The 23,431-nt window shown below is 34.0% G+C and overlaps 1 protein-coding gene across 1 annotated transcript in view; it reads right to left on the minus strand.

Annotated features, from left to right (window-relative positions):
* The window catches only part of ABCA12 (ATP binding cassette subfamily A member 12), a 216,814-nt gene that overhangs the window by 17,836 nt on the left and 175,547 nt on the right, over positions 1-23,431 (minus strand). Inside the window, 9 exon segments of the mRNA XM_049768435.1 lie at positions 2,180-2,289; positions 3,160-3,364; positions 5,669-5,922; positions 7,524-7,683; positions 8,700-8,815; positions 14,864-15,041; positions 15,600-15,654; positions 19,018-19,123; positions 20,483-20,570. Coding sequence (XP_049624392.1) covers positions 2,180-2,289; positions 3,160-3,364; positions 5,669-5,922; positions 7,524-7,683; positions 8,700-8,815; positions 14,864-15,041; positions 15,600-15,654; positions 19,018-19,123; positions 20,483-20,570 — 1,272 coding nt within the window.

A 23,431-nucleotide genomic window follows, 5' to 3' on the forward strand; every position in this document is an offset into this window, starting at 1 on the left:
TGCAGTCCCTCTAAGGATACCATGACATTTTTATAAGAAGTAGATCAAACATTCCTGAAATTAATTTGGAGCAATAAATTAATTGCTCCAAAACAATTAAAGAAATCATTGGAAAAGAGAAGTTGGGAGAAATCATTTCCCTCAACTTTTAATTTCCAACAAAGCAACATGATATTGGAACAAAGACAGGCCCTCAGATAAATGGAAATGCTTAAGTTTTCTGAGACCGACACCCAGTTATGCAATTAATTGTAATATTTTATAAAAGGGCAAGAAATACAAAGTGTAGCAAGGAAAGTCTCTTCAACAAGTGTTGTTGAAACAACTGATAAACCACATGCTAAAAAAGTGAACTCACACTTCTCTTTAACTCAATACAATAGGTCAAATAAAAATGGATTAAAGACCTTGATATCAAATCTGAAACCATAAGGTATGTAGTGAAAAACATAGGTAAAACACTCCAGGACATTTCAACTAAAGGCATCTTCAAAGAGAAAACACCACTGTCCAAGCAATTGGAAGTAGAAATAAACAAATGGGACTACATTAAACTGAGAAGATGTTATATTTAAAAGAAAACTATGACTAAGAAACAACAGTCAACCACATTATGGGAGAAACCTGATACCCATTTGATAAAGGGTTAATATCTAAGATATATAAGGGACTGGCAGAACTTAAGAAAAAATATCTAGGGACCGGAGAGATAGCACAGCGGTGTTTGCCTTGCAAGCAGCCGATCCAGGACCAAAGATGGTTGGTTCGAATCCCGGTGTCCCATATGGTCCCCCGTGCCTGCCAGGAGCTATTTCTGAGCAGACAACCAGGAGTAACCCCTGAACACCGCCGGGTGTGACCCAAAAACCAAAACCAAACAAACAAACAAACAAACAAAGAAAAATATCTAATACCATTAAAAATGAGAGAAGAATGAACAGATATTTTCTCAAACAAGAAATGCAGGGAATCAAAAGGCACATGAAAAAATGTTCCACATCACTAATCATTAGTGAAATGCAAATCAAAAAACCAATGTGTTTCATCACACACCACAGAGAATGGCACACATCACAAATAACAAGAACAACTAGGTCTGATGTGGATATAGAAAAAAGGGGACTGCTAGTGGAAATGTCACCTAGTCCAGCCTTTCTGGGAAAAAAGATGGCTATTCCTCATAAAACTGTAAATTGAGCTTTCTTATAATTCTACAATACCACTTCTAGGAATTATATCTTAGGAACAAAATATACAATACAAAAATGCCTTTTGCATGCCTATATTCATTATAGCACTCTTTGCAATAGCTAGAGTCTGCTAATAACCCAGGTGCCCCCAAACAGATGAGTGGTTAAGAAAACTGTGGTACAAGTTCACAATGGAATACTATCCAGCCATTAAGAAAAATGATATCATAAAATTTGTGTATACATGAATGATTATGAGCACTCTTATGCTGAGTGAAATTAGTCAGAAGGAGAGGGATGCAATCACATTCATCTGTGAGATATAAGAAAAATAAAAGACAGTGTGGGGATCCAGAAATAATACAGATTAGAATTATGAGGACCAGTCCATGGTAGGAAGCTTGCTACAAAGAGCAAAAAATGCTCCTATGAGATTGATAGTTGGAATTGATCACTCTGGACAAGAACTGTGCACTGAAACGAATAAAATGACATATATGGTTCCCCTTCATAAACAATAGTGCAAACCATAGTGTCAAAAAAAAGAGAGAGAGAGAGGGAGGGAGGGAAAATAGGAGAGAGGGTGATGTAAAATATCTCCCCCAGAAGCCAGAGCATAGGTGGGAGTACAGAGGGCATCAGGGAAAACAAGAGGGAAACTGTTGACATTGGTGGCAGGAAATGTTCATTGGTGTAGGGTGTTGTTCATTGTATGACTGTAACTTGATCATGAACTACTTTATCTGTGAAAAAAATAACTGTAGTATGAATAACCTTGTAACCAGTATTTAAATAATAAAAAGAACCCCCACCTCAAGAAAAATCACTTAAAGGCTTACAGTTCCACTGACTTGAATAGCTGGCTTTAAATTTTTCCTTTTAAAATTTATATTAATAATATAATACATAATAGTATAAAATGCTCATATAAATTGTTTTTCTTCTCTCACTATCAAGTGCCTACTATACTTTGGAATTGTGTTTCATACCCGGTTTTATTTCTGATCAGAATGTTTCCACTTGATGGAATGATGTCTCCTGTCAGCATCTTGAAGATTGTAGTCTTCCCTGCTCCATTTACCCCCAGAAGGCCAAAACACTAGTTTGAAGGAGATCAAAATAAAAGATGTAAAAGTTAATCCAAACTAAAGATTCGTGACTATTCCATTTCTTTCCTCCTCTCTCTAGGTTTAAAGAAATTACTGAAAAAAAACTCCCCTGGGATTATTTATGAATATTACAGTGTTCTATTGGCACTGGATAAAACCTCTTTAAAAATAATAGGCTCTTACATATCTTTTCCCTTTAACTACTGACCATTTATATTTATACATAGAACTTATTTTTAAGTATTATATTTAGTGCACCTCTATGTGGCATGGTAAAATACTTCACAAGAAAAAAGCACTAACCTGACTAAGGAATTACGTTTATAGATTTCACATTATTCACACAAAATCACACCTTGAATAAGCTACCGAAGCAATTTTTTTATGCCTTCGAATAAATTTGATGTATTTACTATGCAGCTTTGCACAGAAAACCTTGGGAAATGCCCACATTTTCTTTCTCCTTTGAAATCTGCCTTAAGATTATGTAAATAATGTGGCAAGAATACAAATTGAGTTGCAATTGTAGCAACTCATTTCTGACAACTGATTTCTTATTCTATCTTTTGAAGAGGACTTGAAACTAGAAGTTGAAGATGGCTTTGACTGAAAGGTCACCCCAGGGAGGAGTAGCTTGTAAGAAATTCAGGACATGGAGGTATATTGAATGATCCCTGACAAGAGGGAAGACTCACAAAGTACTGCATGGCACATGTAAATATTACATGTAGCATCACATATCAAATATTTATCAAATGATTCAGAGAGATATTTTCATAATTTTATAAAAAGTAAGGCAAGATAAAAATTTTTATTATCACTCCTTTGGCCAATATTAAAGAAACAAAACACAGATTTACCTCTCCAGCAGGAATTCCAATGCTGATATTATTTACAGCTATAATTTTTTTGTGGATAAGCTGGTAGGTCTTCGTGAGACGATGAAGTTGGACGAGATCAAAATCATCAACACCATTTTCAACTCTTAGTCTTTCTGTTCTCACATCTTCATCTTCATCTGTCATCTCCATGACAGGTGTAGAATGAAATTTTCTAAAGAACAGTCTAAGTACAGATCCAATGATTTTTGCATTAATGATTGAGAAATGACCGTACTCAGGTTGGTTCTTGTTTTAATAAATTCTCAATTTATGAAAATAGTACTATATATCACTCAGTAAATTTCCTTAAAATTTATTATTAATTTGCTCAAATAACTCATACTTGGTATGGAAGATGACCTTTGCCAGATTTTCTGTTTGTCAGGAAAAAAAGGTTTGATTCCTAGATTTTAAATAATTTCTCAGATATGCACACAGAACTAGACTCTTAATTTCAGTCACTATAGGTTTGAAAGCTACTTTTTAATAGAAAGGCAAGAACTAAAAATAAGAGTCCACAAAGGCAAGAACCAATAATAAGATTCCAACTCTTTAAGTCAGAGATCAATAATATTTTTTCCTTTGTCTTTACAACTTCTTTTAACATCAATAATGTGAATGTTAGTCTGTGCTCTTTTCATTGAGTCTTATTTAGGCTCTGTCAATCTATTCAATTTTTCAGTCCTCAAATCTTAAGTCTTAGCTCCACTTTAGTATCTTGCCTAATGAATACCAAAGCAACCAAACAAAATGTAAAACCCAACAAATCAATCCATATTTTTCTGTAATGCTCAGGTTTCTTTTAATGATCTCTCTAGAGATTTTAAATGTGAAAATTTTTTAAGTCTTCCCCATTGTACAGCCCACTCATGTGGACTTTTAACACCCTCTCATTGATCACTTTCTATCTCTACTATAAACTTTGGTTTTTACTTTTCAACAAAAAGGATTTCTTAAGGAATCTCAAACTGATGCAGTGTACAATACTTCAATCTGTACCACCTTTACAAAGTCTCACCCTCTTATTTAAAAAATATTGAAAAATCTTTAATGAAGAACTATTGAAAATAAAGACAAACCATAGCTCTTTATCTAAATCTAACATCCCAATCATATACTTATATCCTACTCTCCTATGTAAATATAAAAATAAACATATTTATTCTATACACTAATAAAGTTATGCTATCAATTTTTAAGTATGCTGTAAGACATGTCCCTTCATTTTGGCTTTTGGCTTTCCTTTAAAAATGCATTTATTTAAATCTCATTATCATGAAGTGTTTCAGGTACATTATGTATTAAAATTAAAGTAGTCCTAAAGAATTTGTAGTGAAATTTAAGTTTTCAACCATATTTATTTCTTTTTATTCAAGGTATCATAGCACACTTTAGGTATAGTTATTGATTAAATATTATTTATATTTTATATTATACTTATATATTATATTTATAATATGATATATTATGTATCATATACTATACGATTATAATATATTATATTTTATGCCATAATTATATATCATATTATAAATACATAATATAATTATTTATATTAAATTTATTTATAAATACCTATTTGTAGATGTTTATAAAATTATCTTCTTATTTCCATTTTAACTTAGAATAACTTTGATTTAAATATCATACCCAAACTTTGCATTTCTCATTTAATAACTCAGAAATGATCTAAAATATTTAACAATAGTTTATTAGTCTTTCTATTGGTTATATACTGTTTCACTTATAATTATGTATATAATTTAACTCGTCCCTGAAAGACAGTTTTATATTTTCTGTTATTATTAGCAATGGTTATAACTTATGAATAATTATGTGCATACATATTAGTATATCTATAGGAAAATTTCTGATAAATAGAATTACAGTGTCAATATATCTGTATTTATTTTTATCTATGAAGTTTTTCTCAATTTATTTTATCTTCTTTGTCAAGAGACACTGCTATTATTCAATTCACCTAATAAAATTTTCTACATTTTTCTATTCTTTTAAACTCAACACAAGATCTATATCTTTTCTGGACATTTTTTCTCCAACATTGCATTTTTTTGGTTTTTTTTTTAGGATTACACCCAGCTATTTTAAGGGCTTTCTCCTGGCTCTGAATCATTCCTATGTGGTGCATCCTGCATGGGGGACTCTCTGGCTTGCTAAGGATCAAGCCTAGTTTGATCATATGCCAGGCTAGCATCTTACCCTGGGTACTTTTTCTCTGGCCCCTCTAATATCTAATCTTAAACTTTTAAAGTCTAACAACAATATATTTAACTTTATTTCTTCACTTGAAAACTATATCTGCAGACACAGAGCAAGGTCTAACAACTTTTTACTGAATGAAATGAATAAGGTATTCTTCTGCAAAACAATTTCATATGATTAGTACAAAGCTTAAATTATTGATCCCGTCACAGATTCCAAATTGAATTCTGCCATGAATGTCATGTGTTGCATTAATAGTATTTACCTGAGTTTCTTTATTATCCAATCATTGATTAGAAGTCGCAATGAAAAGAACATGGTGCCCTGAACAACCAAAGCCACAAACATGGCACCTAGTTTACTCATCTCGAAGGTTTCACTAGGAAATTCCACTCCATATGCTTTTAAGAAATCTAGGACTGACTGTTGTTGAGAAAGTTCAATTAAACCATAGCCAAAACAGAATTGCGGAAATATCAGGAAAATGCGCTTGAGGGTTTCAGAAATGAGTTCTAAAGTCTGAAATGACAGAAATAAAAATAAAGTTAAGTGTTAGAATTCATATAAAAAGGGCAAAAATTCAAAACTCTGTGGACAAATGGATAAATGTAAGGAGCTTATCTAGATGGACAACTATTTCACATCTGCACTGGATTTATAGACAAACATTTACTTGTAGGCATATAATGAAGATCTATTACTAAATTAAAAGCAAGAAAGGTTTATATTTGTCCTTGAGACAAATATATTTGGCTTCCCTCCAAAAAATGGTATCAAAAACTGTAGAAGCAGATTTATTCTGTATATGATCCTGGGAATGTAGCAAGTTGTAGGAGAATGTAGGTGTTGAAGTCTAAATAAGGTATTTAGTGCAGGAATTTTGAATCTATTTGGAGAATGACTAAAATGATGAGATGAGAGAGAAGAAACGACCATTCTCTATTAGGAACAAATAACACTATTTGGATATGTTAGTTATATCCAAGTATAATCTATTATAATTATATATTATACTATATTACATATTATTTTATATATAAATTAAATATAATTAGATATAAATTAGTGTTTCAATATCTTTTAAAATGATTTATTTACATTTTAACAACAGAACAGATATTGCTATTTTATTTTATTTTGTTTTGATTTTTAGGCCATGCTTGATAACGCTCAGGACTTAAACCTGGGTTTGTCTTTAGGGATCACTTCTATTGGGGCTCAGGGACCAAAAGTATTGTGAGAAATTGAACTAGGATAAGCTACTTGAAAGTGTCTTAAATTCCGAACTGCCTCTCTAGCCTTATAGTACTATTTTATACTTAAAATGCTGCTGCACCATATTCACCACCAGAATATTTGCATTTTCCCAAGATCCCCTTCCCTCCCCTCCTTTTTTTCCTAAAACCTGTAGGTCATAGCTTTATTGACTATTTCTCAGGGTTGCTTGAATGACTCATTTAAAGCATTTTCACATTTAGAACAATCCATGTGCATTTTGGGAATTTTTTTTTCAGCTGTAATGTGCTTACCTACTCCTCAGTTTTCTTCTTTTTCTCTCAGTTATTTTTTATTTTTATTTTGGGAACACACCCATATAAGGTGCCAGAGATCAAGCCCAGGTTAGGTGTGTGAAGGTAAATGATCCCCCAATGTACTATCTTTCTGGCCACTTCTCTGTTATTTTTCACTCTAATACCTAACATGTCATTTCTTACCTTCTTATTCATAATCAGTTATGAATGGAAAATGATGCCTATAGTAAAGTAGATTTCAACACACAATTGAGAGGGAGTTAATGAGTATTTTTCCTAAGAATGTTCAAGTAAATTTTATTCAATATCATATCATTGAGCTGAGATATTGGTTGCACAGAAAAAATATAATTTCTCCACTTCTATTTAGACCCTATCAAATGGTAATAATTTTGAAACTGGGTAAATATAATTATAGTCATTGAATCTTTAAAAAATGTAGTTACTTTTCTTCTACTAAAAGTAATAGAATCAAACAAGACTGTTTATTTCCTATTTAGATAATGGAAAATGTAGAAATATTTTATCTTGTACATATGAAATTATGTGATACAGTCACTGAAATTTAGCAGACTTATAAGACCTTACCGGATCATTTGGTTTTTCCTTAGAAAGGAAGTATACTACTGACAAGGAAACGATAGAATTGATGCCAAAAAAAAGGTTGATGCAGACATAAGTGATGAAAGCCATTCCTGTTTCACGGAAGAGTCCAGCCAGCAAGTACATCCAAGAAAATGTGGCATATCTATATGTTAATAATATTAATGATTAACATTATTTGTAATATTTTCACTTTACAAAACAAATCATAAAACTTTAATAGATATTTCAAAATTAAAAAATAGTAATGATGAATTTTAAAAGTTATAGGTAGATCTTTTCCTTACAAAATTTTTAATTATTTTTTCCAAAATTTTTAGGAAAAGTAAGAAGCTCTCTTTTAGGGAATGTATCTTATTACAGCAACAAATTAATTCCTCCCAGAAATGGTATTTCATGATCCAAGCAAGGTTTATTTGTTTTAATTTTCTTTGTTTAGAAATGTGAGTTTGAGCAATGTAAGTCTTATAATTTAAAGTTGAGCGGAAATAGCCACATTTTTTGTAGTCTAACTAAGCAAATAGGGCATGTTTGCTATAAGTTGAATACTCTATTTTCAGTAAATTCTTGAACAACCTTTGTGCCAATGAATGAGAATAAGACACAGAATTCCTTCATCACTCACAATTGCTAACTAGATGACTACTGTTCACGCACTTCAGAGCAAAAGCAATGCTACACCAAGTATTAATTATATCAACCTGTATTAGCTATATAAACAGAATACAAAAATAATATTGTTTCTCAGACATCACTGACACTATATTTTCTGATCATTCTAAAACCTCTATTTTGGGAGGTGAGTTTGTGCAATGCTGGAGGTTGAAATGGGTTGATTACATGAAAAGCAAAACATAACCCCTGTACTATATCTCTAGTCCTTTAAGTCTTTACTGTTAAGTAATTAAATTACTTAGTAAAATTTTAGGCCTTTTAACTGGTTCGTAGTATGTGCTCATTAATTGCATTACTATAGCAACAGTGAAATTAATTTCAGAAGCATAACTCTGCAAACTACAAACTAACAATTACAAACCATTATTACTCATCACTTGTGGCTAATGGGACCCCCAAGATAACAATAAATTATTTAATGATATTTAAGCATTTGTGTCTTGGAGACTTTAATTCATTTAATTCTTATCTTTCAATTCAGCTTACCCAAACAGTAGAAGTAGAAGAGATACAGCGCCTAAGTTGTTTTCACTGTAGAAGGCAGGTAACTTGAAAATAGCAATGACGCCAATTGAAAATGCTACAGGTATCAAGTAGAAGACCTATGAGAATATATAAAACCAGATTTAATATATATGTTTATATATCCTCTCAGGTAAAGTAGCAATAAAGTGACCCAGACACAGTTACAGGGATATCTTTTTATGTTGCAAATACATGGAATTTTCTATTTATTTGTACAGATTTTATTCTAAAATTTTTCTCTTGCCATATGAGTTAAAGTCAATCCTAAAATCCTGATTTTATTTTGAATTCCATGAATCTCTCAGATGGCTGATTTCTAAGATTTGGTTATCAGGAAGTTGCTCAGTGCAAGACAGCAGGCCTCATAGATCCTTGGGATCACAGGGGTGTTGAAAAAGATCTGAGTGTTTCTTTTTCTCTTATTTTTTAAAAATAACATCTTTATTTAACCATCATGATTACTAACATGTTTGTAGTTGGCTTGCAGTTATTAAAAAAAAAAAAGAACACTTCCTTTCATCAGTGCAACCTACCCACCACCAGAGTTCACTATCTCTCTCCTCCTCCACACCTGCCTGTATTCGAGACAGGCATACAACTCATGGAAGTCGTTAGTGTAGTTATTTCTCTAACTACACTTACCACTCTTTGTGATAAACTTCATATCATGGGTCGGTCCATCCAGATTCATCTCTATTGTCTCTGGGTATTATTAAAATAATGCTTATTATTTTTCTTAAACCCCATAGATGAGTGTCTCTCTCTCCCTCTGACTTATTTCAATCAGTATAGTAGTTTCCATGTCCATCCTTGTGTAGGAAAATTTCATGACTTTTCTTCATATGCCTACATAGTATTCCAGTGTGTAAACATGTAGCACAGTTTCTTTAGCCACTCATATATTTTTAGGCATCTGGTTTCTGTCCAGATTCTGGCTATTGTAAATAGTGTTGCAATGAATATAGGTGTGCAGAAGGCATTTTTGTATTGTGTTTTGTGTTCCTAATGTATATCTTTAGGAGTGGTATAGCTGGATCATATGGCAGTTCAATTTCCAGGTTTTTGTGGAATCTAAATATTTTTTTTCCATAAAGGCTGGACTAGACAGCATTTCCACCAGCAGTGAATGAGAGTTCCTTTCTCCCCTTATCCCCACCAACACCGATTGTTCTTGTTCTTTGTGATGTATGCCAGTGTCTTGGTGTAAAATGGTACCTCATTGTAGTTTTGATTTGCATCTCCTTGATGATAAATGATGTAGAGCATTTTTTTTTTCGTGTGATTTTCGGTCATTTGTATTTCTTCTTTGAGAAAGTGTTTTATTTCTTCTCCCAATTTTTTGATGTGGTTAGTTGCTTTATTCTTGTTAAGTTCAGTTAAGTTAGATATTAGCCCCTTATCTATTGAGTATTGGGTGAATAGTTTCTCCCATTCTGTGGGTGGCCTATGTATCCAAGTCACTATTTCCTTTGAGGTGCAAAAGCTTTTCAGCTTAATATAGTCCCATCTATTTATCTCTGCTTCCACTTGTTTGGACAGTGATGTTACCTCCTTAAAGATGCCTTTAATCTCTCTATCATAGTGTTTAATCTATGTGTTTTCCTATGTACCTTATGGTTTTGAGTCTAATATCAAGGACTTTAATTCATTTGGATTTAACTTTTGTCCATGGTGCTAGTTAAAGGTTCGAGTTTGCTTTTTTGAATGCGCCTGACCAGTTTCCCAGCACCATTTATTAAAGAGGCTTTCCTTGCTCTATTTGAGTTTCTTGACCCTTTAACAAAGATGAATTGATTGTATGTCTGGGGAACATTCTCTTAAATACTCAAGTCTATTCCATCGGTCTGAGGACTGTCTTTATTCCAATATCATGCTGTTTTAATAACTACTGATTTGTATTATAATTTAAAGTTGGGGAAAGTGATGCCTCCCATCTTCTTTTTCCTAAGTGTGGTTTGGCTATACATGGGTGTTTATTGTTTCAAATAAATTTTAGGAGTGTTTGATTCACTTATTTAAAGGATTTCAAAAGTATTCTTAGAGGAATTGCATTAAATACATACAAAATTTTAGGAAATATTGCCATTTTAATTATGTTAATCTTTCCAATCCATGAACAGGGTACATTTCTCTGTTTTCTTGTGTCCTCTTTTATTTCTTGAAGCAGTGTTTTGTGGTTTTCTTTGTACATATCCTTCACTTTAGTTAAGTGGACTCCAAGGTACTTGTGTTTCTGTGGTACTTATATGAATGGTATTGATTTTTAATGTCCATTTCTTCTCTATCATTATTTGTATAGAAGAAGGCCAATTATTTTTCCTTCTCTCTACTGATTTTAGGTCCATTTTGTTGATCAATTTCTAATTTTATAAGCTGTGTCATTAAGTTATTTTTTTAGGCCCCTTCTTCCTTTCTTGCAAATCTACACATTTTTCTTTTAGTACTATTTTTGCTGTGTCCAACAAATTCTGATAATTTGTGTCTTCATTCACATTTGTTGCCAGGAATCTTTTGATTTCTTCTTTGATTTCATCTCTGACCCACAGGTTGTTCAGTAGTGAGCTGTTTAATTTCCAGGTGTTAAAGTTTTTCTTCTGTATCCCTTAGTAGTTCACCTCTAATTTCAGTGCACTGTGATCTGAGAAGGTAGTCTGTACAATTTCTATCTTCTTGATTCTATGGAGGTATGTTTTATGGGCCAGCATGTGGTCTATCCTGGAGAATGATCCATGTGCATTGGAAAAGAATGTGTATCCAATTTTCTGGATATAGAGTGCCATATATATATATATATATATATATATATAATCTACTAGTGCACTTTTTTTCATTTCTCTTTTCAAAGGTAGTATATTCTTGTTGGGTTTCAGTCTGGTTGACCTATCAAGAGGTGACAGGGCAGTATTGAGATTTCCCTCTGTTATTGTGTTGCTATTAATGTTTGCTTTTAGATTTGTCAACAATTGTATTAAATATTTTGCTGGTCTCTCATTGGGTGCATATATGTTTAAGGATGACATTTCTTCTTGTACACATTTCTTTATTATCATGAAATATTTGTCTTTGTTCCTTATATCTTCTGTAAATCTAAAGCTTGTGTCATTTGATATTAATATAGCCACTCCAGTTTTTTTCAGGGAGTTGTTTGATTGGATGATTTTCCTCCAAACTTTGATTTTCAATCTATGTTTGTTCTGACTATTCAGATGTGTTTCTTGTAGGCAGGAGAACGTTGGATTTAGATTTTTAACACATTTTGCTACTTCATTTCTCTTACCTGGTGCATTTAGTCTATTGACATAGAAAGAGATAATTGTCATGGGATTTACTGTCATCTTTGTGTAGAAGTTTAGTGAGTCTGTGAGTGTGTTTTGCCTTATTTTTTGGGGGGTCACACCTGGAGGCGCTCAGAGGTTACTCCTGAATTTGTGCTCAGAAATAACTCCTGGCAGGCATTGGGGACTATATGGGATTCAGAGATTCGAACCACCATCTGTTCTGGATCAGCTGTGTGCAAGGCAAATGCCTTGTCACTGTGCTATTTCTCTTGTCCTGGTGTGTCTTGTCATAAAGTAGATCTTTCAGTTATTTTCTTAAGGCTGGTTTTGATTATATAGTTTCTGAGCTATTGTTTCCCTAAGAAGCTATGTATTCTTCCTTCAAATCTGAGTCTGGCTGGGTAAAGTATTCACCCAGCATTCATTTTGTTGAGCTTTGTTACTATATCCCACCACTGCCTCTGGCTTGAGGATCTTTTGTGACAGATATGTTGTAAATCATAATTATGCTCCTTTGAATGCAATTTCCGATTTGATTTTGCTGCTTTCAGTATTCTATCTCTATCTGTGAGATTTATCATTGTGACTAAGTTGCATCTCTTGGGGTTCTTTTCTCCATGTCTCTTCTAGCTTGTACTCTTTGGGTATGAAGGATTTGGGTGCATGCAGTCTTTAGCTCTGGGAGTTTCCCTGCAATGATGTCCTTGTATGTTCATTCTTAGTGAGGATTTTATACCTGAGTCTTCAGTATTCCAAAGATTCCTATGTTTTTTCTGTTGAGTTTATCAAAGAATTTTATTTTCATCTGTTTACTTTTTTTGAGGATTTTTTTCCATTGTATGAACATTTGCTTTAAGGCTCTTTTTTCCAATATCTTCTGTTGTATGAAGTTGTTATGCATCTCATAAGAACTGAGTATTTCATCAGTAAGTAGAAATATCAAGTGTTCAGGAGTTTGCAGAGAAAGGCACACAATGAAAAATATAACCATTTAATTGGAAAGAAAATCTCTTAAATTGTAATAGGCAAAGAACAATGGAATCTTGTCTTAAGTAGTCCTTCACAGAAGTATGTGCTTTCAGCATTTTTTAACTTCAAGTCCCTATTAAGTCCAGAGGCATCATCAACATTCTTTAATTTTTGACTTCCACAACAAACGCATTTAAGCCCTAACTGAATACATTAACAAAATGGATATGCAGCTAATTACTCTCCAACTTTTCAAGTCAATGATCTTTACAGCAACTCGGACAATTTCACCATAATCACCAGGCAAATGTTTACCCATTCTGGGCTTTGGGCCAACATGGGCACATTTGGAATCAAGAAAAAATTATCTGAACTTTGGGATCATTTTCTGCAAATGAGAGTCATCAATGAAATTCATCCTTTACTTTTCTGCTTATCTTCTCCAATGTGTCATTATTATTTAATTAATATTTAATTAATATTTATTATTTAATTAAATATTTTATAAGCCTGAGTATTTGGTACCACTGGACAAAGCTATTTTATTGTTATATTATTTTTTCAGAATAAATTCTTGAACTTAAGGAGTTTTATTTAAAATGCATATATACCAAACTCCAGTTATAATAAGTGTGGTATACATTGTAAATTCTGGAGGATCACCTACAAATCTATATTTCACTTTTTAATAGTATTATTGCTTTGATGCAGGGTGTCACACTTGGTTATGTTTGTGGGACACCTCTGGAAGTGTTCAGGGGTTTGTACGATGGCAGGAATTGAACCCAGTGAATTCATATGCTCAAACCCTTTATGCCACTTGCCTGACCTCAGAATACATATTTTTGTAAAGAATTCAAGGGAATCTCAGACTACAGAGATGTGGGCAGAGCAGATGGATTTCCTAACTGTGGAATGAATATCAGCCTCATACATAATACTTTAAATCTTTACCCCCCCCCTTTTCTTTCCTTTGCTATTGTTTTCATTGTTGCAACATCTAGGATCACAGAATTGCAATGGTTCTGAGCATCACTTAGTACCACCAAATATTTGTTTGCAGGGACATAGAGAGGAGCCAAAAAAACAAACTCCTGGCCTAATTCATGCAAGGCAGGTACCTTACTCCTGAGTTTCTTCTGGGACCCAAGGTTCTAATATTCTATGTGATTATCCCAAGTAGTTACCAGCAGGTCTAGGGCCTTCCCTAACCATCTGAGCTTTTTCTCATTTCGACTCTTTCTGGTTTTTCTTTTCTTTCCTCTTTTTCTCCCTCTCCTTTCCTCTCTTTCCCCTCCAGTTGTTTTCCTCCCTTCTTTCCTTCTTCCTTCTTTCCTTCCTTCTCCTTCCTTCTTCTTCTTCCTTCCTTCCTTCTCTTCTCCTTCCTTCCTTCCTTCCTTCCTTCCTTCCTTCCTCCTTCCTTCCTTCCTTCCTTCCTTCCTTCCTTCCTTCTTCCTTCCTTCCTTCCTTCCTTCCTTCCTTCCTTCCTTCCCTTTATTCCTCATTTTTCCCTTCCCTTCCCTTCCCTTCCCTTCCCTTCCCTTCCCTTCCCTTCCCTTCCCTTCCCTCTTTCCTTCCCCTTTTCTCCTTTTTATTTTGGTGGAGAGACTATCACACTAGAATGGTACTAAGAACTCCTGGCTGTGCTCATGGATTACTCCTGGAAGTGCTTGGAGTGAACATAAAATGCACTGTTAGACTGAAAAAGAGTGAACTAAGTAGAAGGAAATCCCATTAGATCTGTCTCTGTTTTTTTCCCCTTGAAATGTTAGAGTGGCAATAATCAGAGCAATCCAGAAATAATAACATCTCAAATATAAAGCTGATAGTTTCCACTCTTGTTGCCCTGCATTTCCTGTACTGAACCACATTACTCACCATGTCATAAATGAAGTTTGTTACCCAGTAGCATGTCACACCAATTCCTGAGATGTGCTGCAACTGCTTGGATTTGGTCTGATGTTCCCGTACAACATAGGTGACAAAGCTGGCTGTGGTGACTGAGTAGCCCATCAGGATAGAAAGTGCCACTAAAACATCGATTAAGCTGCTCATTCTAGGTGAACAATAGGAAGGAGAAAGCACACATAAGTTTTTGAAATTCATTCCCTTTCAAGAAGATTCATGACTAAGACCATCAACAAAACAGTACTACAGTTGACCATGATGTAAATAAGTGTTTCTGCAAGGCGGCAAGATAATATCTTTTGCATGACTCTGCTGTGACCCTAGAATAAATAGAGCTGCAGTGCATATGAACTGTCTAGGGATGTTTGAAAGAAAAAATCTGTTTCTAAGGTGTCTGTAGGGAGGTATAGGTCTTGAGCATCGAAATAGTACTTAAACACTATGCAGGGGAAGTTGAAATGATGAAGCACTTGTGCACTTCAGTTAGAAAAGCAGCAGGTTCTAGGAATCTACAGTCAACAGACTCTACTTGGCAACTGCACTCCATACCCTTTCAGAAACTTCTTTTTATCCCAATCAGTAACTTATCTTACCAGGTGTTCTAGATTGACATTCATTAAGCTACAACTGTGATTTCCAATTATAGCACTTTATAAAGAGCTTGACTGCCAAGGAGAAAGAAGCCCTGCCAATTAGATCTGCTTACGTGGCTTGTTCTTGGTCTTGCACGCCTGGATAAGGATGACTGTACATGATGATGCCTTAAGGAAGAGAGAATTCTTTTAGTTAGGAGGTATTCAGTGAATTGGAAAGACCACTTTTTAGATGAACAATGCACAACATGCTGCTATTCCTTATGTTCTGATTGAAAGAATTTTAGTTTGGAAATATATTTCTTAAAGAAAATGATTCCATCTTCATACATTTGATGCCACAAGGAGAAAAAGCTTTTTTAATTTATTTTATATATAAAATTTTTGCGAGAGGTACAAATTCGCATTTGTACAAAGTATTTCCCTCCTCTTTTATAGTGAAATAATTGATTTTCACTTTCTTATTTATATCTACTCACATTTAGGTTTATGTTTTAAAGCACGTAAGAAATTAAATGAATTATATTTAAATAAGCAACTCAGGGTGGGGGACAAATTATAAGAAGATTTTCTAAAGTTTAAAATCTATGCCATTCCTCTTTTTTATGCTCAAGGAGGGAATTACTTTAGCATGAGAAAGGGTCCCTTATTTAACATTGTTACTAAAACAGTAAAGAATATGAAAAAATAGTAAGGTAAAAGGAGTGATTTAACACATATTTAACAAAGTACAGTGTTTTCTGTATTTTCAAAAACCCAATTGCTTAAGCTAGGGGAATAGAGGAGACAGGGGAGGGCAAGAACAAAATTTTCATATTAAATTAACCACTAGAGGGAACCACATGAATATAACAGATATTTGCAAAGGTAATTAAAAGATCATTATTTGCATCTTAGACTTTTTTTTTAAATGTCCATTTCTCAATAAAATCCATATTCTAATTCCTATAAAATAAAAATAAATAAATAATGACTGAAAACTAGAGAAGTGACTGAGGTTGCAGGCGAATAATTTGTTATTAAAATACTCCCAATAAGTATGAAGTGGGTGAGGCGCTTGACTAGCATACAGCCATCCTGGTTTCCATATCTGACACCCCATAGGGTTTCCTAAACCACCAGGAGTGATCTCTGATCCAGTCAGGAGTAAGCCCAGAGCAACACTGTATGTGACCCCAAAACAAACATACAAAAAGATAGAACCTCTTGCAGATCCAAGACACATTTTACAGAACAATAAAAGTATTATGAGCTTAAATGGATTTCTTGGAAGAAATAAAACTTACAAAGAAGGTAAAAAGTTAACATGCTAGTAAGTCTATGTAAGAAACATTAATAAAATTAGAAATGAAAACTTAAACTGTCTTGTTTATAAATTAAAAATTACATTTTGTTTGGATCAATATAAGGCTTAGTTTCTAGAATTACTCTTTATAGTATATTTTAAGGGGTAGGATATTAGGCTATCCCAGTCATGCTCGGAGCTTATTCTGTGCTTAGAAGTCACTCCTGGTGGTGCTCAGGGGGCCATAGGCAGTGCTAGGTGAACAGAACCAGAGTCAGTTACATTCAAGGCAAAGGCCTTAATTTCCTACTATCTTTCTGGCCTAGTTAGCTTAATTATCTTGTGTGTGTGTGGGGGGGGGGGGTGACTAGGTGGTGGTGTTCAGAAGTTACTCCTTGCTCTGCATGCAGGAATCACTTTGGGCAGTGCTTTGGGAACTATATGGGATGCCAGGAAGTAAATCCAGATCAGATGCATGCTATACAAGCACCCTAACAGCTGTGTATCTCTTCAGCCCCAGAATTCTTAATTTTTTTTTATTTTACCTTAGACTGTATCTTAATAAATACAGTTGTAGGAATCACAGAAAGCCTTTTGGAATTCAGAATGTTTCCAACAATAAATATAAGACTAGTACTAGTTTCAAAAAGCAGATCTTGGGGGTGGGATTGGGGGAGGGAAGATCCTTTAAACGTGTCCTGCTCCCTTATGCTTACCCTACATACATTTGCAACATTTCCCCTTGGTCATTTCTTTTTTTTTTTTTTTTTTTTTTTTTGGTTTTTGGGCCGCACCCGGTAACGCTCAGGGGTTACTCCTGGCTATGTGCTCAGAAGTTGCTCCTGGCTTGGGGGACCATATGGGACACCGGGGGATCGAACCGTGGTCCGTCCAAGGCTAGCGCAGGCAAGGCAGGCATCTTACCTTCAGCGCCACCGCCCGGCCCTCCCCTTGGTCATTTCTAACATTCATGTATTTTCTCTTATTCTTTTTTTTGGGGGGGCGGGGGGGCGGTTACACCCAATGGTGCTCAGGGGTTACTCCTGGCTCTGCATTCAGAAATCGCTCCTGCAGGCTTGGGGGAACCATATGGGATGCCAAAGATCCAAACCTGTTTGACTGCATAGGCCCATTACTATTACCACTTTTAACTGTGCCCATTACTAATGCTCTAGATCCAAGGATTATCTTCAGGTTCCACATGCTAGAAAAATCCCAAAACAGCTGTGGGAAAAATATTGTTTTCTCTGAAAGAATAACCTCAAAAGTTTCTGTTTAATTCCACAATCACTAGTTTATCCAGAACAAATTACTGAGCCCAACAGTAGGGAGATTTTACAAAGTAGACATTATTTCTGAAAGATTTGTCATGTCATTTTTCCTACTTCATAAGCTTTTATATTATTAGCCTAGAAACTCATTCTATGTCAATACATGTGCTTCTCTTTCTCCATCTTTATTATTATTTGCTTAAAATCTGTATGGGAATATAATTTGAGTAAGGTTTAAGAAGATAAAATGGTCTGATGAATACCAATTTAATTAGAAAATATTAGTCTTGCAAATTTCAGTCCCTAATTGGCATATTGAAAGCTTTTGGGAACACCTTACTGAAGTGGCTAAGGATAGAGAAGTGTGAGCAAAATGGAGTCTGAAAAATATAAAAATAAAGAGGCAGGCGTCACTTGCTCTTGCAGTTGGACTTGAATTCAAATGTAACTTCTGGGACTCCAAAAAATGATAGCGGAAAATTGAACTACTCATGTTTTGAGGGGGCTTGTAAGAACTGCAATATTTCATATTGAGCCTGCATTATGTGGCAAGTGCTCTCTTAATGGTCACAGATCAGGACTAAAATTTTAGCTGAAAAGTTTTATCTCTATATTTAGTAGTTGTGAACAATATTAGTGAGCTTAATTACTTCTTACATTTTAGCCTTAATACATGTAAAAAGCTTTAAAAATAACACAAAGAGACACAACTCATTTGTATGAGAGTAGATGTAAATGTGAAGTCAACGTTACTTTCCTGACTTGATAAATGAGAAATCTAAATGAATTTGAAATGAAGGAATTATCAAGAATGCTCCATCAGGCAGAGCTCCTCCTTCCAGACTCAAGTTTAAAAAACTGTAGTTTAGACATCACAAAATACCTGCCATTGGGAGGAAAAGGGATCTAATTGACAATTTTTGACAGGGAGAGTGGCAGTAGCTGCATTACAAGACGTTTTGGGGGTAACTATACCGTGTCGGGCTGCATCATGTCGTGACATGTTAGCACGCAACAGGAAGTTATTCAAGCTGTTGAGGTAAGCTGGAAGGGTGTGATAACCTTCTGGATCATACCAGACCTGTTAAATTTAGAAAAAGAAAAAGGTAAGATCAGTATAGTGTTCAAATAAAGTAGCCTGTGTTCCCACTTGACTTAAAGAATTAGCATTAACGTGAGGGTACTAATTCTTCAATATTTATTTATTATCCAAAGATTTATACCTTTTCTCATAGTGATGACCAATGATCTTTACATTCCCAACATAGAGGTGGGCAGAAATTGGGAAAACAATCACATTTTCTATGTAAAAATACTGAGTTACTAATTTTCCCGCATAGTCTTTCTATGAAAAGCTTGAAATAAATTGAAATTCATATTATCTCAGTTTCTGTGATTGGTCTATAGTTTTTCTAGAGATAATGCACTCGATAGTAATAGAGTAAAAAGATGTCATATTGGTCAGGCTGTAGAATTACATTACATACAAGCATTTTGTCCTCAGCAACAAGGTTAATAATGCTGAAATCCTCTTACTAATTTTCTTTTCCTAGTTATACCCACAAAGATGTGAGATACTTCAACTGTTATGTTAAAAGGCAGAGGATGTTAAAAATGTTGATATTCCTCAATCCAAGAAACCCAGCTAATAGGTTGAAATTATGAATCTAACTTAGAGAGAAATTAGCCTATATTAAAATTATTTACAAAGAGTATTTTCTTTGTGTATATATAGAGGGAAACAAGGAACAAAAAAATGACAGAAAAAAATCTCTAAATCTATGATTTACTTTCTATATTGTTTTGTGAAAGCCAGTTAAGATGTCTTGTTGTGAGAATGAATGTAGGTAATTTTATAAAAGGTGATACTTGAGCATGGCTTAAAAATTAACAAATGATATTTATTTTCTTCACCCAAGTAAAAATTCCTGGAAACAAATGAGAACAAAGATGCAAATTAGCAGAATTTGTGAAACACAGAAAAAATGGAACTAAGAGTAAAATGTATAGATTCACAAGAACAAATCAGGAATGAAGAAGGGGCCAACATAAATAACTTAATGACCCAACTTATAAAATTAGAAAGTGATCAACAAAATGAACCCAAAATAGGTAGGCAGGAGGAAATAACAAAACTTGGAGCAGAAATTAATGAAGTGGGAATTCAAAGAACATTAAAAAATTTTATGAAAACAATAGTTGGTTCTTTGAAAGAAAAAGAAAAAGATCAATAAGCCACTAGCAAAGCTCACAAAGAAAAGGAGAGAAACTAAACAAACCGAATTAGAAAAGAAAAGGGGAAGATACAGATACTACACAGATTAAGGATAATCAGTGACTATTTTGAGAGACTCTGCTACGAAACAAGAAAACTTAGAAGAAATGGGTAAGTGATTGGACTCATAACCTTTCACATTCCAGAAGAAAGATAATGATTTACCTTGGCAAGCGTTCGATTGGCAGGAACTCCAGTTATATCAAAAAGGAGGTCGTTAGTCAATGGCAACCCAAAACTCCAACCTCCATATCTGTGTAAAACAAAAAAAAAATATATATTTCTTAATGAATAAAAATTTCATAAATAGATCTAAATGTTTCAGTAGGATATTGCACTTTCTTGCTTGCTTGCTTGCTTTCCTCATTTCTTCCTTTCTTCCTTCCATTTTCTTTTCTTTCTTTCTTTCTTTCTTTCTTTCTTTCTTTCTTTCTTTCTTTCTTTCTTTCTTTCTTTCTTTCTTTCTTTCTTTCTTTCTTTCTTTCTTTCTTTCTTTCTTTCTTTCTTTCTTTCTTCTTCTTTCTTTCTTTCTTTCTTCTTTCTTTCTTTCTTTCTTTCTTTCTTTCTTTCTTTCTTTCTTTCTTTCTTTCTTTCTTCTTTCTTTCTTTCTTTCTTTCTTCTTTCTTTCTTTCTTTCTTTCTTTCTTTCTCTCTCTCTCTTTCTTTCTTTCTTTCTCTCTCTCTCTTTCTTTCTCTTTCCTTCTTTCTTTCTTTCTTTCTTTCTTTCTTTCTTTCTTTCTTTCTTTCTTTCTTTCTTTCTTTCTTTCTTTCTTTCTTTCTTTCTTTCAGCTGGATGTTTACTTCTCCATATAAATTTCAGGAGTGTCTAATCCACATGTAAATTTTTATAAGTTTTATAATTTTAAAATTTTTATAATTCCAAATTTTTATAAAAATAAAAATTTTATTTTATGCATTAAATATGTACAATGCCTTAGGAATTATTGATAGTTTAATGATATTAATTATCTCAATCTACAAGTAGGATATATGTCTCCATTTCCTTATGTCCTCATTTATTTCTTGAAACAGTGTTTTGTAGTTTTTTATATATAGCTCTATCTCTTCTTTAGTTTAGTTGACTCCACGGTACCTGATTTTCTGAAGCACAATTATGAATTAAAAATGTGATTTTTCTTTCATTATTTGTGTATAAGAAAGCCATGGATTTCTGCCTATTAACTTTGTAGCTTGCCACTTTACTATACAAGTACAAGTCTACTGTTTCTAGAGGCTTTTAGAGGGAGTCTAAGATTTTCTAGCTTTAGTATTTCTGTAGCCCCTACAGCAAACAGGCCTACAGGCATGATGTCCAAATATCCACAAGATTGCTGGGTAAGGCCAAGCCTCCTCACTGGAAAAGGGGGTGTGCTCTTAGCAGACACTGCTGAGAAAAGGCCAGTTGTGCCCTAGGTTAGCATTTGGTAGGATAGGAACAATGAAGTTACTAAATATTAATGTGTGATAAGAATTAACAATACTGAGTACATAAAAATAACTATTTGCCTTTGCCCCTTGCATTAAAACAAGAATTGCTAGAACATATTTAACTTACTCTAAGTTGATGGAATAATCTACAATAACGTTTTTCTCAAGCTGGTAGAATCAGTAATAATATTTTAGTCAGTTATTTAATATTGTGTAGGCTAAGTGTGTTTGGTCTTTTAGTTACATCTGCCCTCTTTTTACAATATCTCTTTGGTATAATAGTAAATAAACAATAGGAGTGTACTTTGTCAATTAATAGTTGACTAGCAAGAATCATATCCAAGAGGGAAAAATAAGTACTTTTCTGATTTCTGTTGATTACCAAGAATCATATCCAGGAGGAAATAATAAGTACTTTTTTGATGTCTGTTTATGGTAAATGAAACTGATGCTATAGAATTTACAATATACATATAACTTTTAGATGGCCATCTAAAAACTGTGCTGACACATAATGTTTAATCCTCTGGCTAAAAAACATGTCACACTTTGATCTACCCAACTTCTAACTATTGATAATTATTTGCTTAAATATGAAGCAGAATTTTCAATAAATCAAACTCAGTTTCACTTACTCTTGAGTGTGTCTGGTCTAAGTAATCACTCTTCACCGACTCCTCATTCATATCCTCCTATTGTACAACCCTGAAACCGCTCTCAGTACTGCCCAACTAAGCTGTCCTGAGACAAGTATCATGTTGTCTGCAAATGAGAGCTTCACTTCTTCTTTTCCTATGTGAATGCCTTTGATGACTTTTTCTTGCCTAATTTCTTTTTTTTATTTGTTTGTTTGTTTGGGGGAGCCACACCTGTTTGATGCTCAGGGGTTACTCCTGGCTAAGTGCTCAGAATTCGCCCCCGGCTAGTGGGGGACCATGTGGGACGCAGGGGGATGGAACCGAGGTCCGTTCCTTGGCTAGCGCTTGCAAGGCAGACACCTTACCTCTAGCGCCACCTCGCCGGCCCCTATTTCTATGGCAAATATTTTCAGTACTATATTGAATAAAAGTAGCAAGAGGGGGCAACTTTGTCTTGTAACAGATCTTAGTGGAAAAGCTTAACTTTTGCCCATTAAGTAAAATTTTGTAATGAGTTTTTCATAAATGGCTTTGACAATGTTGAGAAAAGTTTCTTGAATTCCCATCTTATTGAGAACTTTTATTATGAATAGATGTTGAACCTTGTCAAATGCTTTCTCTGCATCTACTGATATAATTCTATGGTCTTTGTTTTTTATTGATATGGTATATTATATTGATTGACTTGTGTGTGTTAAACCATCCTTGCATCCCTGGAATGAATTCTGCTTGGTCATAGTGTATAAATTTCTTAATGAGTTGTTAGATTCTATTTGCTAGTATTTTGTTGATGGTGTTTGCATGTCTTTATCAAGATATGGACCTATAATTATCTTTTCTGTGGTGTCTTTGTCTGCTTTTGTATCAAGGTGAGGTTGGTTTCAAAGAAAACTTTAGGAGTGTTTCTGTTCAATTTCCTGGGAGAGCTTGAAAAGAATTGTCAATAGATTGGCTTTTAATGTTTGAAAGAATTCATGAGTGAATTCATCTGGACTTGGGATTTTATTTTTGGGAAGCCTTTTGATTTCCCTTTTAATTTCCTCAGTAGT

Source organism: Suncus etruscus, chromosome 1, assembly GCF_024139225.1.
Source record: "Suncus etruscus isolate mSunEtr1 chromosome 1, mSunEtr1.pri.cur, whole genome shotgun sequence".
Lineage (NCBI taxonomy): Eukaryota > Metazoa > Chordata > Mammalia > Eulipotyphla > Soricidae > Suncus > Suncus etruscus.